Here is a 13,782-nt window from a genome sequence, read left to right on the forward strand (position 1 = left end):
TAACGAAAGACTAGAAAACCCTGAAAGAGACCCATAAGTGTATGGCAACATCATTTATGACAGAGCTAAATATGGGCTTTTCAGTATATGATGTTGAGATCCTTCATCTGCATCTGTTTTGACCCCAACCTCAGACCACACACAAAAATGAATACCTATGAATTAAAGACTTAGAAAAAGCAAAACATAAAAGTTTTAAAAACAATATTGAAGAACTTTATGGTTTCAGTGTAGGGAAGGATTTCTCAGACAAGACACAGAAAGCACAAACCCTAGAGGAAAAGATAATAAATTTGTTGACATTAAAATATAAAACTTTTTCACCCAAAAATGCTAATCATAGAGTGAAAATATAAACTACAGCCTCAAAAAAAAGTTGAGTCTATCAATACATAGAACTGCTAAACAATTATTTTTCAGAATATATAAAGCATGACTACAATTCATACATAGAAAATCAAAAAAACAAAAATATTAAGAGACAAAAGACATTTCACTGAAGAAGAATCCCAAATGGCTTACCAACAAATGAAAAGAGCCTTACCTCCATTACTAATCTGGGAAATGCAAATTTAAAAGACAGTATAGCATCCCATTTCACACTCACTTCATAATAAACAATATCAAATGCTAGCAAGAAAGTAGAAAAAACAGAACTCTATACATTACTAGTGGGAAAGTAATAAAGCTGTAGATAAGCATACCCTAGGAGCTAGCAATTCCACTCTTCACCTATGTGTCCTAAAGAAAATTTACAAGTGAACACCAGGATCCACATACAAGAATGTGCAGAGATGACTTTGTAGAAACAAAAACTTGGAATCAATCCAAATGTCCAACAAAAGGATGGACAAAAAAATCATGATGTGTGATAACCCCAGGGGAATAGAATAAATTACAGCTGTGCTACAGCATGGATGCATCTCAGGAACAAAATGTTGAGGCCAAAAATAAGTAAATCACTAAAGAATACATAAGTGGAATTATTCTGTGCATAAAGCTCAAAAACACATGGTAGTAAACAATTTATCATTTAAGGAGGCAAATGTAATATTATAAAGAAAAGCAAGAAAACAGTAAACAAAATTCATAGTAGTAGTTACTCTTGAGAGAAGGAAATGGTTAGGATTAGGAAGAGCTCAGGGAATTACAAAGGTAAGAATTTTTTTTTTTTAAAAAAAAGGATGGTGGCCTTCCCTGGTGGTGCAGTGGTTGAGAATCTGCCTGCTAATGCAGGGGACACGGGTTCGAGCCCTGGTCTGGGAAGATCCCACATGCTGCGGAGCAACTAGGCCCGTGAGCCACAATTACTGAGCCTGCGCGTCTGGAGCCTGTGCTCCGCAACAAGAGAGGCCGCGACAGTGAGAGGCCCGCGCACCACGATGAAGAGTGGCCCCCGCTCGCCGCAACTAGAGAAAGTCCTCGCACAGAAACGAAGACCCAACATAGCAATCAATCAATCAATAAATCTTTAAAAAAAGGATGGTGACTATACAAGATTCATGTCAATGTCATCCTTTTTAACATATTTATATTTAGAGAAATCTTTTGCATCAATTCCAAAAATGTAATGATTTGGAATAAAATTTTTTTTCATCAGAAGCCCTGGCAGTCATCGGCCAGGTTAGAATAGCAGCTGCCTCCTGTCCAGAGCATCTCCATCACTTGCCATATATGATTGTGCAGAGACTCTTGTTTTCCTTATGGCTTTCTTATGGGTCACTCACTGACATCACCTTTCCAGTCTTTGTGGGCATCTGATATGAGGACGTTGTTTTAGAGCAGTGGTTCTCAAAGTGTGGTCCCCAAACTAGCAGCTTCAGCATCACCTGTGACTTGTCACAAGTGCAGGCATTCAGGCACCACCCTAAACCTACTGTATCAAACTCAGGGGTGGAGCCCGGCAACGTAAGTTTTAACAAGCCCTCTAGGGGATTCTGCTGCTCCTGTTTGATAACCATTGTTCTGGAGGGCATGGCCCAGCCTTGGACCTCCTTTCCTAGACTTTCTTCCATTCTCAGATTCTTCAGTCCTCCCAGACGGGAGTCGCATGTGCCCCTAATGGGAGCAGTATTCATTTCCAAGAGCCAACAGGACCCTCAGTTGTCACCAGCGCCCCCCAAATCAGGAGGAAGCCTCCCTCCATTTTCCTTGCTCAATACCATCTAAGCAGTGATGTTGTGGCTGTTAATCTATGGTCAGAAATTGACTGACATCACTGCAAGAGTGCTTTGTCTGCTCTTTGCAGGCCCCACAGGGCTCTTGTAGGAGCTTTTTTTTTTTTTCCCCCAGTGGAAAGATTTAGCATGTGAACAAACTATTAAGTCTGCCTGAAGAACAAAGGGCGTTAAGATGAGGTATGAAACACAAAGCCAATTCTTTTTTTTTTCATTTTTTTTTTAACATCTTTATTGGAGTATAATTGCTTTACAATGGTGTGTTAGTTTCTGCTTTATAACAAAGTGAATCAGTTATACATATACATATGTTCCCATATCTCTTCCCTCTTGCATCTCCCTCCCTCCCACCCTCCCTATCCCACCCCTCTAGGTGGTCACAAAGCACAATAAAGATGTTAAAAAAAAAGAAAAGAAAAGAAAAAGAATTGGTAGGAAATACTAAAAACTATTTAAATTTAAGCAAGTATTTTCAACTAGTCTCAATAATCATCTGTAGGCCATGTTTTTGAGAGGAAACGGAAATGTTTTCAGAGACTTCCTCATTTCTATGAACACTAGATAAAAGCTACAGGTAAAGATCCTTGTATGATTTCATCTTATACTATTTTTCCACCTCCTATTAAAAATGGAATGAAAGGCCAACTCCTGGACCAATTATTTTTAGTAGCATATACCTTTCTCTGTTATCAAATACATAAGAAAAGTTTGAATGCAAATAAAATTAATGGAGTATTTCTGAAAAAAGAAACACAAAACCAGTTACTGCTTTGTATCTGCTGCCAGGAAATTGTCATTTCTACCTTATCTTAGCCTTTCATGCTAGGAGACAGTTTCAGAGTAGCCCCCTTCCTTGTCATCCTGGTACTTCCAAGGCTGTGAGAGGGGAAAAGGCAGCAGTTATTTCTGAGTCCACTTCTCTGGCCTGGGAGCCCTCCTGCTGATTTCAAAGCCCATGGGAGGCGGCAAGAATAAAGTGAATTCATACGACTGAAATGCCAACACTCCATCTGATAAAGTTCTCCAAGCTCCAAACATTTCTTTTCTATTTTGAGTTTTTCCCTCTCAACCATCTTTTTGTATGAATCATCCACTTTGAAGGCTACTTACCAAGTATGAACACATTCACCATATCCTGAATTTGATGTCACTGATGTCAACCTTTTCAGTAAGTTGTGAGGACTATTGTAGGGAAGGAAGTGTGTCTCACTGAGCCATAGGTAGTACTACCACCTTACCCTTATTTATGGAGGCTAGTTTTGGAAATACAAGTGCATATTCCATGAAGATAGATTTGACATTTAATTACAAAGCATGGCGTGAAGATATGAGAGACAGGAAAGAAGGCCAGTTTTTCTGGAAGTGATATGGAATACTGGACCACATGCTTGGGTTTGAATTTTAGTTTTGCCCTTTTACTAGCTGTGCAACCCTGAGCGAGTCATTTACCTTAGCGTCCTTGCTTGTATAATCAGGACTGAAGGAGTGCCAAAGGCATAGGATTTTTGTGGGGATTAAATGAGATAACACATATAAAGCACGTTCCACAGTGTCCATCACCTAGTGAGTATTCAATAAAGCATAGCTGACGTTTATGGCAAGAAATAAGACTAACAAAATAGGTCAGATCAAGCTCTAAATGGGCAAATAAGTCCAAGAGTTCCTATCTTTTCTAAGAAATGTGTGAAGGTTTTGATAAGAGAAGTGACATATTCAAAACTGACTTCAGGTGTGTGTGAAGTACACACAACTGACTTCACTTTATGTGTCAAGTACACTGGAAAAAAAAAAAAAAAGGAAGAATTAGAGACAAAACTTGGGAGGTTTCAACAGTCCAGGTTAGAGGTGAACTAATATATTGAGTAGGGAGAAGACGTGAGTTAAAAACTGCGTTAACTGATGCAGTGAGGGAGGGAGGGAGAGAGGGAGGGAAGAAGGGGAACAGAGAAGATGGCGTGAGGGCTCTCCCCTGGGGAAGGTGAAGGATGGCAGTGCCCTGGAGAAGACGGTGAACAAATGTGGAAGAGAGCTGGCAGTACTGTCAGAAGGGAAGCTTATGCCATGAGGGGAAAGGTCTCAATAGTAGTGAAAACAGAAGGTGTTAGACAACACTAGGATAAGGGGTGTGAGTCAGCCAGGCCTTATAGGAGAGAAGCAAAGAAAATGGCGGGAAACCATCTTCAGATTTTAGACGTGAGCTATAGGAAGAGCTTGATGCGTTGGATTAAGGTCCTAGACAAGGCTGTGCTGCACAGACATCATTCCCTGCCACTCTAGCAACAAGACCCCCTTCCTTGAGCTGACGTTAGAGTGAGAAAAACCACAGGCAAAGGAAGTCAACCACAGGTCGAGGTAGAAGCACACCCGGCTCAGCACCAACTTGGTGAAGGTCTTGTGAGGACGAGAGGGTAGGATAGGGGATTTTTGCCACACACAAAGGGGTGAGGTCAGAATGGAAACAAGGAGTGAAAGAGAAGCTCAAGCCCATCCTTTGCTCAGGACTAGACACCTGCTGTTTCTCTTTAAGACTCGTGACGAGCCACTGTAGGGGGAGCACAGAAATCAGTGGAGAAGCCTGCTCTCTGAAGCACACCTCAGGGACCCAGACCTGGGAAGTGGGGAAGAGCCCTGTCTTGGCACCTGTGGAATGTAGCTTGGGATCGCTCAGGGTGGCGCCTCACAGATCGCCTTGCTCTGCCCGCCGCTTACTGATGCCCATGAGGGTGTGTCCTACCCGTGGGGGCTGGTGGAAGCAGAACATGGGGTCCGCAGTTGGCAGAGAGGATGATGTTCCTTTTAAACATGTTCAAAGTGTCTGAAAGTTAGGAGTGGAGAAATCAAATGCAGAAAATTGGTCTGATTTAGAGTGGCTTGGTGGCTACTCCTGAGGTCCATGCTTCCTAAGTTGGGATACTTTCTTTGTAACAGAGAAGGGGATCTTCATTCAGTTCAATTTGGTGATAATATTAAAATCTGAAATATTTAGAGGATGGCTGAGTTTTAGTTCATATTTTTTGCATAAAATGAGTTAGGCAAAAATCTTTCTATGAAGCATTATCCTCTTTTGCCCTAATAATTAGCATAGAAGGTGGCTGATTCTCCTTCTCTCAACTTACTTAATTTACACACAATAAAATTCACTCTTGGGGGGTATAATTATGTAAGTTTGCATAAACACATGGAGGCGCATAACCACCACTGCAATCAAGATACAGAACAGTTCTATCACCAAAAAACATCTATTCTTCATGCTGTCCCTCTGTAGTCAAATCACTTCCCTCTAACTCCTAGCAACAACTTATCTGTTCTGAGTTTTCTTTTGACAATTGCCTATTTGAGTAAGGCCTGAGATTTCTTTACGATTTGCTGGTATCATAACAACAGTAACAGCAGTAATAATTAACACATATGAATTATACATTTCCAGTGTGCCAGGCACCATTTGAAGCACTTTAGAGATGAAGAAACTGAGGCTTTGAGAAATTTTGGAAAAGACAGGAGGGAAGAAGGACTTGCCCAAGGTCATACAGTGGCAGCCCCGTGGTTTGAGTCAGCCATGTCCAACTCCTAGGTCTATTTTCTTAACCTCTATCCAATTCTGCTTCCAGGAAGATAAAGAAAGTAGGGCAACGGCAACGTGGAAAGAATATCTACTAATTTCAGGAAGCTCAGTTTAGACCTGAGATTGCCTTACTCTAGAAATAAACAGAACTTATGTAAGAATTTGGTTAATCATGCTAATGAAGCAGTAATTGACTGGGTGCAAGATAGAATGAAGCCAGGATCCTAGAACACCTTCCGTACAATCTTTGTGATATGCAGTGAAGATAAAGCCCAGATACGTTATGTCCACCCTCATAAAGTTGATCAGGCATGCAAAGCTAGAATTTCCTGATCAGATGCTGAAATGTTGTCTCAATGCTCAGAGCACCAACTTCCTCCTAACTTTACTAAGACAGTGAAATGAGATCTTTAATCTTAGTCTTGTGCATATTTCAGGTTGGAGTCCCCCACCCGGTCTCTGGTGATGGAGGCCCCAAAAGGAGTAGAAATAAATGCAGAAGCTGGCAACATGGAAGCCACCTGCAGAGCAGAGCTGAGACTGGAGTCCAAAGATGGAGAGGTAAGCACGAGAGGAACAGAAGCTCAGAGAGACACAGCTCCAACGAGCCAGTGTTTCCTAAGACGCATCACTCCCTTTGCCTCTGAAGTTTATCCTACAGTATGATGATCCTACAGTGTGACAGCAAAAAGAGCCAATCGGAAGGTTTTATTTCTGGAACAAATATGTTGAACGGCACGATTATAAGCCAAACCCACAACACATAAAAGTTATAACTCATTATCTGTAAAAGTGCTGAGGTAATCGTATGTATTGCAAGAACAGAATTATAAGGACATCTGTAAAAATGAATGCTATTTCCTAACTCTCTCATCACCTTAAAGTAAGATTTAGTTGGCTGGTATAACTAAGCTGTATATCACACACGTCTATTTAAAGAGGAACTTAGTTTACTGGTAGACATTTTTAAGTGTACATTGTATGTTTCTACTTTCATTGAAAATGGAAAAGTCAGATCTAAGAGCTATCCCAAATCAGAACAAGCCAAAACTTAACTAGGCAGCAAGAGGCTAAGAGATGAGAGACTGCAAACATTCATTCTCTTAACCCAACACAGTCCCGCCTTGGTGAACAGAATAGCTGCTCGTGTTTTCGCAAGCAAGGTAAGCCAAATCCCCAAAGAAAATATGATTCGAATGCAAACTTTTGAAAGTGGCTTTATCGTGTTCATAAGTGATTTTTTCTACTTAAGATTTTATTTAAAAGAGAAAAAATGTGTTTTTAAAGCAAAACTGTATTCCACCTTCCATATCTACGTACAGGTTATCAGTCTCCACCTGCCTCTGTATACCAAGCCTGCCTTTCGATTGGTTTGGCATATGCTATATTTGTTTTAAAAGAGCTAGTCAGATAGAGCTTTCAGTTATCAAAACTGTCTCTGTAGACAGCTGCAGACTCCAAACCACACAGAAGTAGTGACTACATCACAGATACAGTTTACAGCTATCAGAATGTGGACCCTGGAGGAATCAGTTATAATCCTGACCATCATTTAAGACTGGAAGTGCTGCATATTCTTGAAGGCCCACCATGCACATAGATGTATTTCGGGTCTGAAAAGTCCCATCCTAAAGAAAATTGTTACCCTGTCATTTCCAAATTTACTTCACTCTAGGAATCCATTCACATTCTACATGATACACTTTTACGAAATGCTAATACATACATGACATTGCCAGTGCAACGCTGTCTGGCTAGAATACAAGCTTCTGGGAGGGTAGAGACTTTATCTGTCTTGTTCATCCCTGAATTCCCAGTGCCAACAATTCTAAACACATAGTAGGTGCTCATTTGATTTCAACTGAACATTCATCCCCTGTTTTGGGATATCAAGAGGATAAATGACAGGCTCTAACTCTTCCTTCCTGTTTCCTCTCTTTAGATTAAGTTAGATGCTGCGAAAATCAAACTACCTAGACTGCCTCATGGATCCTACACGCCCACAGGAACAAGGCAGAAGGTCTTCGAGATCTGTGTCTGCGCCAATGGGAGATTATTCCTGTCCCAGGCAGGAACCGGTTCCACTTGTCAGATAAACACGAGTGTCTGCCTGTGAGAGACGATGCGTAGTGGACATTGTCGGCAGCATCCAGGCCTTTTTCGGCTTTAGACCCTGGCTGCCAGCTATTTTTACTAGAACACAGAAAGCCTATCAAAGACCTTTTGTGTGTGTGTGTGTGTGTGTGTGTGTGTGTGAGTGAGTCTGCGTGTGTGGATGATATAAATATATATAAATATATATAAATAAATATATATATCCTCTGTATAAAATGAGGTTTCAGTACAAAAGGAACCATGGGTGACCCTGTGATATCCACTGTCATTGCCATCCCAACCCCACCACATACATGATAAAAATCAAAACACTAATTCGGGCCCAATATTCCCCAGACCCTGCAGAATCACACAGTGTATCGACACTTACTGAATATCCGCCTACATGTGTGAGTAACAGCCTGTCTTTTCCTTTAGTGTCATTACAAGGCAGTGATGGCGGGAATTTGCAAGTCACACCCAAGGGCTGAGACCCTTGTAGTAAAAGCAGACACTTTATTAGCTTTCGTGCAGCTGGCCAACTTCTCCCTCTTCACGTTAGGGATGGGGCAGTGCCGTAGAAGTCAGACAGAGGAACTCAACATGGCTGTGTTCCTGTTGCATCCAAATGTATTGGGCTTTTGTGGTTGGATGAATTAGGAGGATGGATTTTAGCAAAGTTTGAATGGCTCACCCAACTCCTGTGAGCTTATTACTTCCTTCAAACTCACGTATTATCCCACAGTCAAAACAGGAGCTGTAAATCAGCACAAAATAGGAAAATAGTTGCTCCTCAGTAGGCTAGAAGCTCCTCGATGGCCTGACAGACTAAGAATACATGGGCAATAGGTCTCTGTTTAAAGTGAAAAAATGGCTCAAAATCTGTTACATCCTCACTCCTGTTGACTTCATCCAACAGACTCCTACCCAAAATGATCAGGTCAATCCAAATCTTTAAGAGTGGAACCCCCACCCCCAAGAGAAGCTATTTGGAGACGGAAATCAAAGAGTGGCGTAGGAAACCAAATTATTTTTAAATATGTTTCTGGGGACTGGTAGGTAATTTAGAGGCATGCGTTTTATTTTTAAAGGTATGCACAAACTCTCTGCCTTCAATCTTCTTATATATTTTTTCAGTATTGGGATATTCATTTTCCTAAGTTGACCATTGTTTTCTCTAAGAACAGTGACCCAAGAATCACAGATCTAAAGTACCACATGCCCCCAGAAATGCTCGCTGAAAATTAATATAGACTGAGTCAAGTGTCTTTATTAGAATCACTGTGTCGCCGGGGGCCCAGCGGTACCCACTCCCCCATATGCGGAAGCAGCTCCCTAATTCCCGCCATCAGCTACCTCCCATCACCCCACTTTCATCATCGTGCTCCAGGGTCACCCTGGCCAGCTCTTGTGCTGGGACAGGGGATTACACCATCTCTGTTCAAAGAGGGGGATACGTGCCTATGCCTTACGACAATGCACTCAGCAAGGAGAAGCACATCCTATATTAATCTTGTGTTACCTGTAGTTTATTTTGAGTGATTGGAGGGGAAGGGTTTCACAATGACTGGGCATCTTAAAAGCTGTTAGGCAAACCAAGTGGCTGACAGATGTGGACTCCGAGGAGCCTGGAAGGGAGACGTAACTGCTTTCGACCATCCTGGATGCCACTTGGCAAGCAGTAGCCCCACAGTCCTAAACGAAGTCATATTTGTAGGCCTGAATGGCATTTGTTTGTTGTTGTTTTATTTCCTCAACAGGGTTTTGCTTTTTCTTACTTCACAAGCAGAGGGGAGATGTGCCATAGGAAACGAATAAGAGGTTTGGTATTTTTGAGATGGCACTCAAGCATCGGGCTGAGTTTTGCACATGTGGAAGGTAAAAGCAAGCTGTGTGTTGCTTAGTCACTGAGAAGTGGGGGGAGGAGGGATGGTTCTAGCCTGACCAGTGGCCCTGCTGGCTCCCGGACCCCAGGCTCCCTCCCGTCACTCCTGCTTAACATCCGTACAGAAGAATTGGGTTGTTCAACGGTGAGACCGTAAGATTGCTTAGCGTGCAGCACTAGGGTCTAAAAAGGAAAACCATAAAGAGATATCCACTTGCTCTGGCTCAGTATTATTTATATCCTGTAGGATCATGCCGCCAGAATCTGCATGTACCACACCCAGGGTTTTTCCAAGCCAGGAAAGGCCCTCCTTGGCGACTGGGAGCATCTACCCCATACCTTTCAGATCAACAGTAGTACCTATAAGGTCCTTTGTGGCTAACTACCTGAAGACAAAGGTTTTTGTTTGTTTGTTTTGTTTGTTTGTTTGTTTTTTAAGCAGACAAGACCATCTTTGCATTTTGTCATCTCAAGTACATATTCTAAGGATGACAAAGAAACCGAAGGTTCCCTGAACCTCTTTCATCTAACTTTGTTCTAATCGTTAAATGAAAGTCTGAGATCAGCACCTTGGAAATTTTATGCCAATAAACAAGACTGGTGTGATGCCACTTGCAAAAATTAATCCTAAATGTACTCAGATCACAAATAGAATAAAAAGAATAATAGCAACCAAGAATAGAAATCAATCATCTATGGGGACAGACATGATATAAAATTCTGATTTTCATTTGTGCTAAGTGACTATGGTATACCAGGTAATGAGCAGGAAGTTTGGCATGGATTAAATTATGTATTTCAGTTCAGACTTTAGAATTCAGTAATTGCATATGAAGTCCTTCAATGTACATTTTTTTCTCCCAACTTCCTCCAACTAGAATACCTGTCCATGGTCATGAGAAAAAGTTTTACTTGAATTCTGGAAAAAAAAAATCTCTTTTACATTAAAATCTGATACCTTTAATTTATAAAAATGAGATCCTTTCTAATCTTATATACAATATCTTCTAGAAAATCACATCTCTCAATATATTAAGCATGGGTGGCATAACAAAGAGTTTAAATGAATGTTCAATATTCTAGAAGTTCCAGTACGTTAATATTCTTCAGAAAAGTTTTATAAATTAAAAGTTGATCTCCAAATATGTTTAGCACCTAGTTCTATTGGATATCTGCTCAATAAGTTGTTAAAGTTTAGTCTTAAGAGGTTTTCAAAAGCCCTTTTGGTGACATCAGTCTAGGTGGAAACTTGATACAAAGCTGTATCTTTCTGTTACCCAAGAGGCAGAGCCTATAAACTTGAATTGGCTTTTAACTTCCTTTAGGTCAGTTTTCCCTTGGATGATTTCCATTGTATATCCAGCACCATAGACCAAAGATTGCTTGAGGCTTGACTCTAGCACAGGGGTCAACAAACTCTGGTCCCGAAACCAAATGGGACTCATCACCTGATTTTGTGAATAAAGTTTTATTATAACACAGCCACATCCGTCCACTTACTTGTTATGCATGGCTGATTGCATACTGGACCAGCAGGGTTGAATATCTGTGCCAGAGACCTCTTGGCCCACAAAACATAAAATAGTTACTAATTGGTTCTTTAGTAAAAGTTTGCTGACTCCTGACATAGAGGTCATTTGTAGCCTCATTTGTGTTGGACACAGCAGGAGAGAAAGCAGACGACAGCACTACATTTCCATGCGTGCTTGGGAATATAAATATGTGGTTATAGAAAAGATGGTCCGCCTTACACTGCATGTAAAAGAGATCCACTTGTCTGAGAAACACAAGCTCACAGGATTCTTGGAAACAGGGAAGACGGAATTAGGGAAGGGTTTAGTGGAAGAGGAAAGCTGTGATCCTCCAAAAGGTTCTTCCTAGAACCCTTCATATATCAATATAGGGGGTTCCTTCGGTCACAATCATTGTGTGACAAGAAGTGAAGCAGGGGTCCTTTGATTTAGAGTCTCTTTCCTGAAGAGACTATTTCTGCAATCTCTGCCTAGAGGGTTTCATCTCACCTTCCCATATTCCATAAAGATGCCCATTCCATGGTCCTCTGAAGAATATTTTTGACTTAACATATCTTTTTGGCATCCATCACCTCGGTTATTCACACCCACGGCGGACTCGCTTTCCTACAACCACATCAGGCCTGAAGGGTTGGTGGGACCAACAAATAATTAGAAATTTTCAAAGGAACATCTGAAAATATGTAGGACAAAAAAATGTAGAATTATTTCATGAATCTGTTGCTGGGATTTATGGGGGGCGGGGACCAGATTAATGCCAGTTTGATGTTGTTTCCAAGGATCTGGGTCTTTGTTCTTTGGTGTAGGAGGAGTACAGAAAGAAAAAAAGATCTATTTTGAATTCCAGCATCTCTGCCTCTGTGTGCTAAGGCAGGTTCCTACCAGAGATTTGTCCCTTCAGTCAGCATCCCTATTGCTAATCCAAAGCTTTATACTCATATTCAATATTGTTAAAATAGCATCAGTTAGGAATGATTCTTTGTAAGTATGAGTATTCCTGTTAGGGAGGAAAGGTGCTTTGTTTTTTTTAAAATAAATATACCCACCATTTACCAGACCCTAATCAACATTAGTTAAAGGAGTCCTTCAGCATTTTATCTGGATTCAACTAAAAGAGGATTAAATTGGCCTTTCACAGGAACAGCTAAATGAGAATGTCTTGCTTTTGTTTATTTTAGGCAAAAGGTAGCCTGATGTTTAGACCAAGGAGGTAAATATCCATCTAAGCACTTGATCCTTATTTTTTAAGGCTCTCTGAAAGGTGAAAATCTAATTTAAGTGAGTTGTAAACAAAACCCCTTTCCTCTCTTTCCTCTGCTCCAGGAAATCTTAGGCACAAAAAGGATAACAAAGCAGTTCCTGGAATGATACATTTGCATGGTGCCCCAGTAGCAGGTGGGGGGAAAAAGTCATAATAAAAGAAACAACCTTAGAAAACAGGCCTTTTATCTCAAAGATAAAATGTCTTTCTTTTGGTCTTTCATCACTTTCTCCTCCTTGGAAGGCTCCCCTAGTCCCAACATATTTCCATTAAAATAGTCAAAGCTACTGCACTGGGATGTCAGATGTATCTCTTTCTTTGTGGTAATCAGAATTTAAAATTACACAGTTGCCTCTGAATTTCTCATTCACAAAGCTAAACCACTGATAAGAGATAAAGCACTCTGAAGCCGCTGCTTCAGCCGGCAAGGCACACCGCACGCATTAGCACTTTCAAAAGCAATGTGATTTCTGTGGTTCTTAAAAGCTTTCTTCATAATAGAGTCCTTGAAATTTCTCAAGACAGGTCTGTATGGCAAAGGGAAAAGAATTACTTGTGGGAGGTCCTCCTTTGAGCATTGTTAGAGCCCAAGGGTAAAAGAAAACATCCCATTTGGGGTGACCCATGCTCCATGGGCTAGTTTCTTTGGTTTTATCCCCCCCCCCACCTTCCTTTTGTAGATACTGACAGAGTAGGAAGTTAGCATCTTCCCTTGAAAAAAAAAAGAGCTGTCCAATAGGATGCAACAGGAGATGTGATGTCGGAACAGCATTAACGATGTTATTAAATCCATCAGTAAACAGTCTCAAACATACCAACAGCAATGCTGTCTCCTTAACTTCTGCCCAACAAGTAGTAATATCAGTTCCACTTCCGTGAGGTTTGCAACTGAACAGAGGAAAAGTTGCTATAGGCAAGAAGTATTTTTAGAGTCCAAATCCAGCTGTCACAATGGGAAACCAGAATAGTGTTCCAAAATGCCTCATTAGGCGTTTGGACACCCTTACTAGGGACTGAAGGGATTTGCTTCGTTGCTGAACATTAGCTAAGGTCAGATAAATAAAACAAGCATGAGGCTGCCCTCTTTGGGAGAAGAGCGAAGGAAACATCTGTCTTACGTAAAATCTACTCTGCACTCCTAGACTCGCCTAGTAGTCCCACTTCTTTCACTGTCTTTGCAGCCTACTTCTACATTTGGGTTATTTTGGTGAAATCAGAGAGAGCTCAGATTTTCTAAATCCCAAGCTGATCCATGAGGTTACATAGGAGCA

The 13,782-nt window shown here is 41.0% G+C and overlaps 1 protein-coding gene across 1 annotated transcript in view; it reads left to right on the top strand.

Moving 5' to 3' along the window:
• SGCD (sarcoglycan delta) overlaps nt 1–8,334 on the top strand; it is a 407,112-nt gene extending 398,778 nt beyond the window's left edge. The window contains exons 7-8 of the mRNA XM_061188369.1: nt 6,177–6,300; nt 7,682–8,334. Coding sequence (XP_061044352.1) covers nt 6,177–6,300; nt 7,682–7,855 — 298 coding nt within the window. The 3' untranslated portion in view covers nt 7,856–8,334. The remainder of the gene's footprint in view (nt 1–6,176; nt 6,301–7,681) is intronic.
• The last annotated feature ends 5,448 nt before the right edge of the window (nt 8,335–13,782 follow it).

The sequence above is a fragment of the Eubalaena glacialis genome, chromosome 4, assembly GCF_028564815.1.
Source record: "Eubalaena glacialis isolate mEubGla1 chromosome 4, mEubGla1.1.hap2.+ XY, whole genome shotgun sequence".
Taxonomy (NCBI): domain Eukaryota; kingdom Metazoa; phylum Chordata; class Mammalia; order Artiodactyla; family Balaenidae; genus Eubalaena; species Eubalaena glacialis.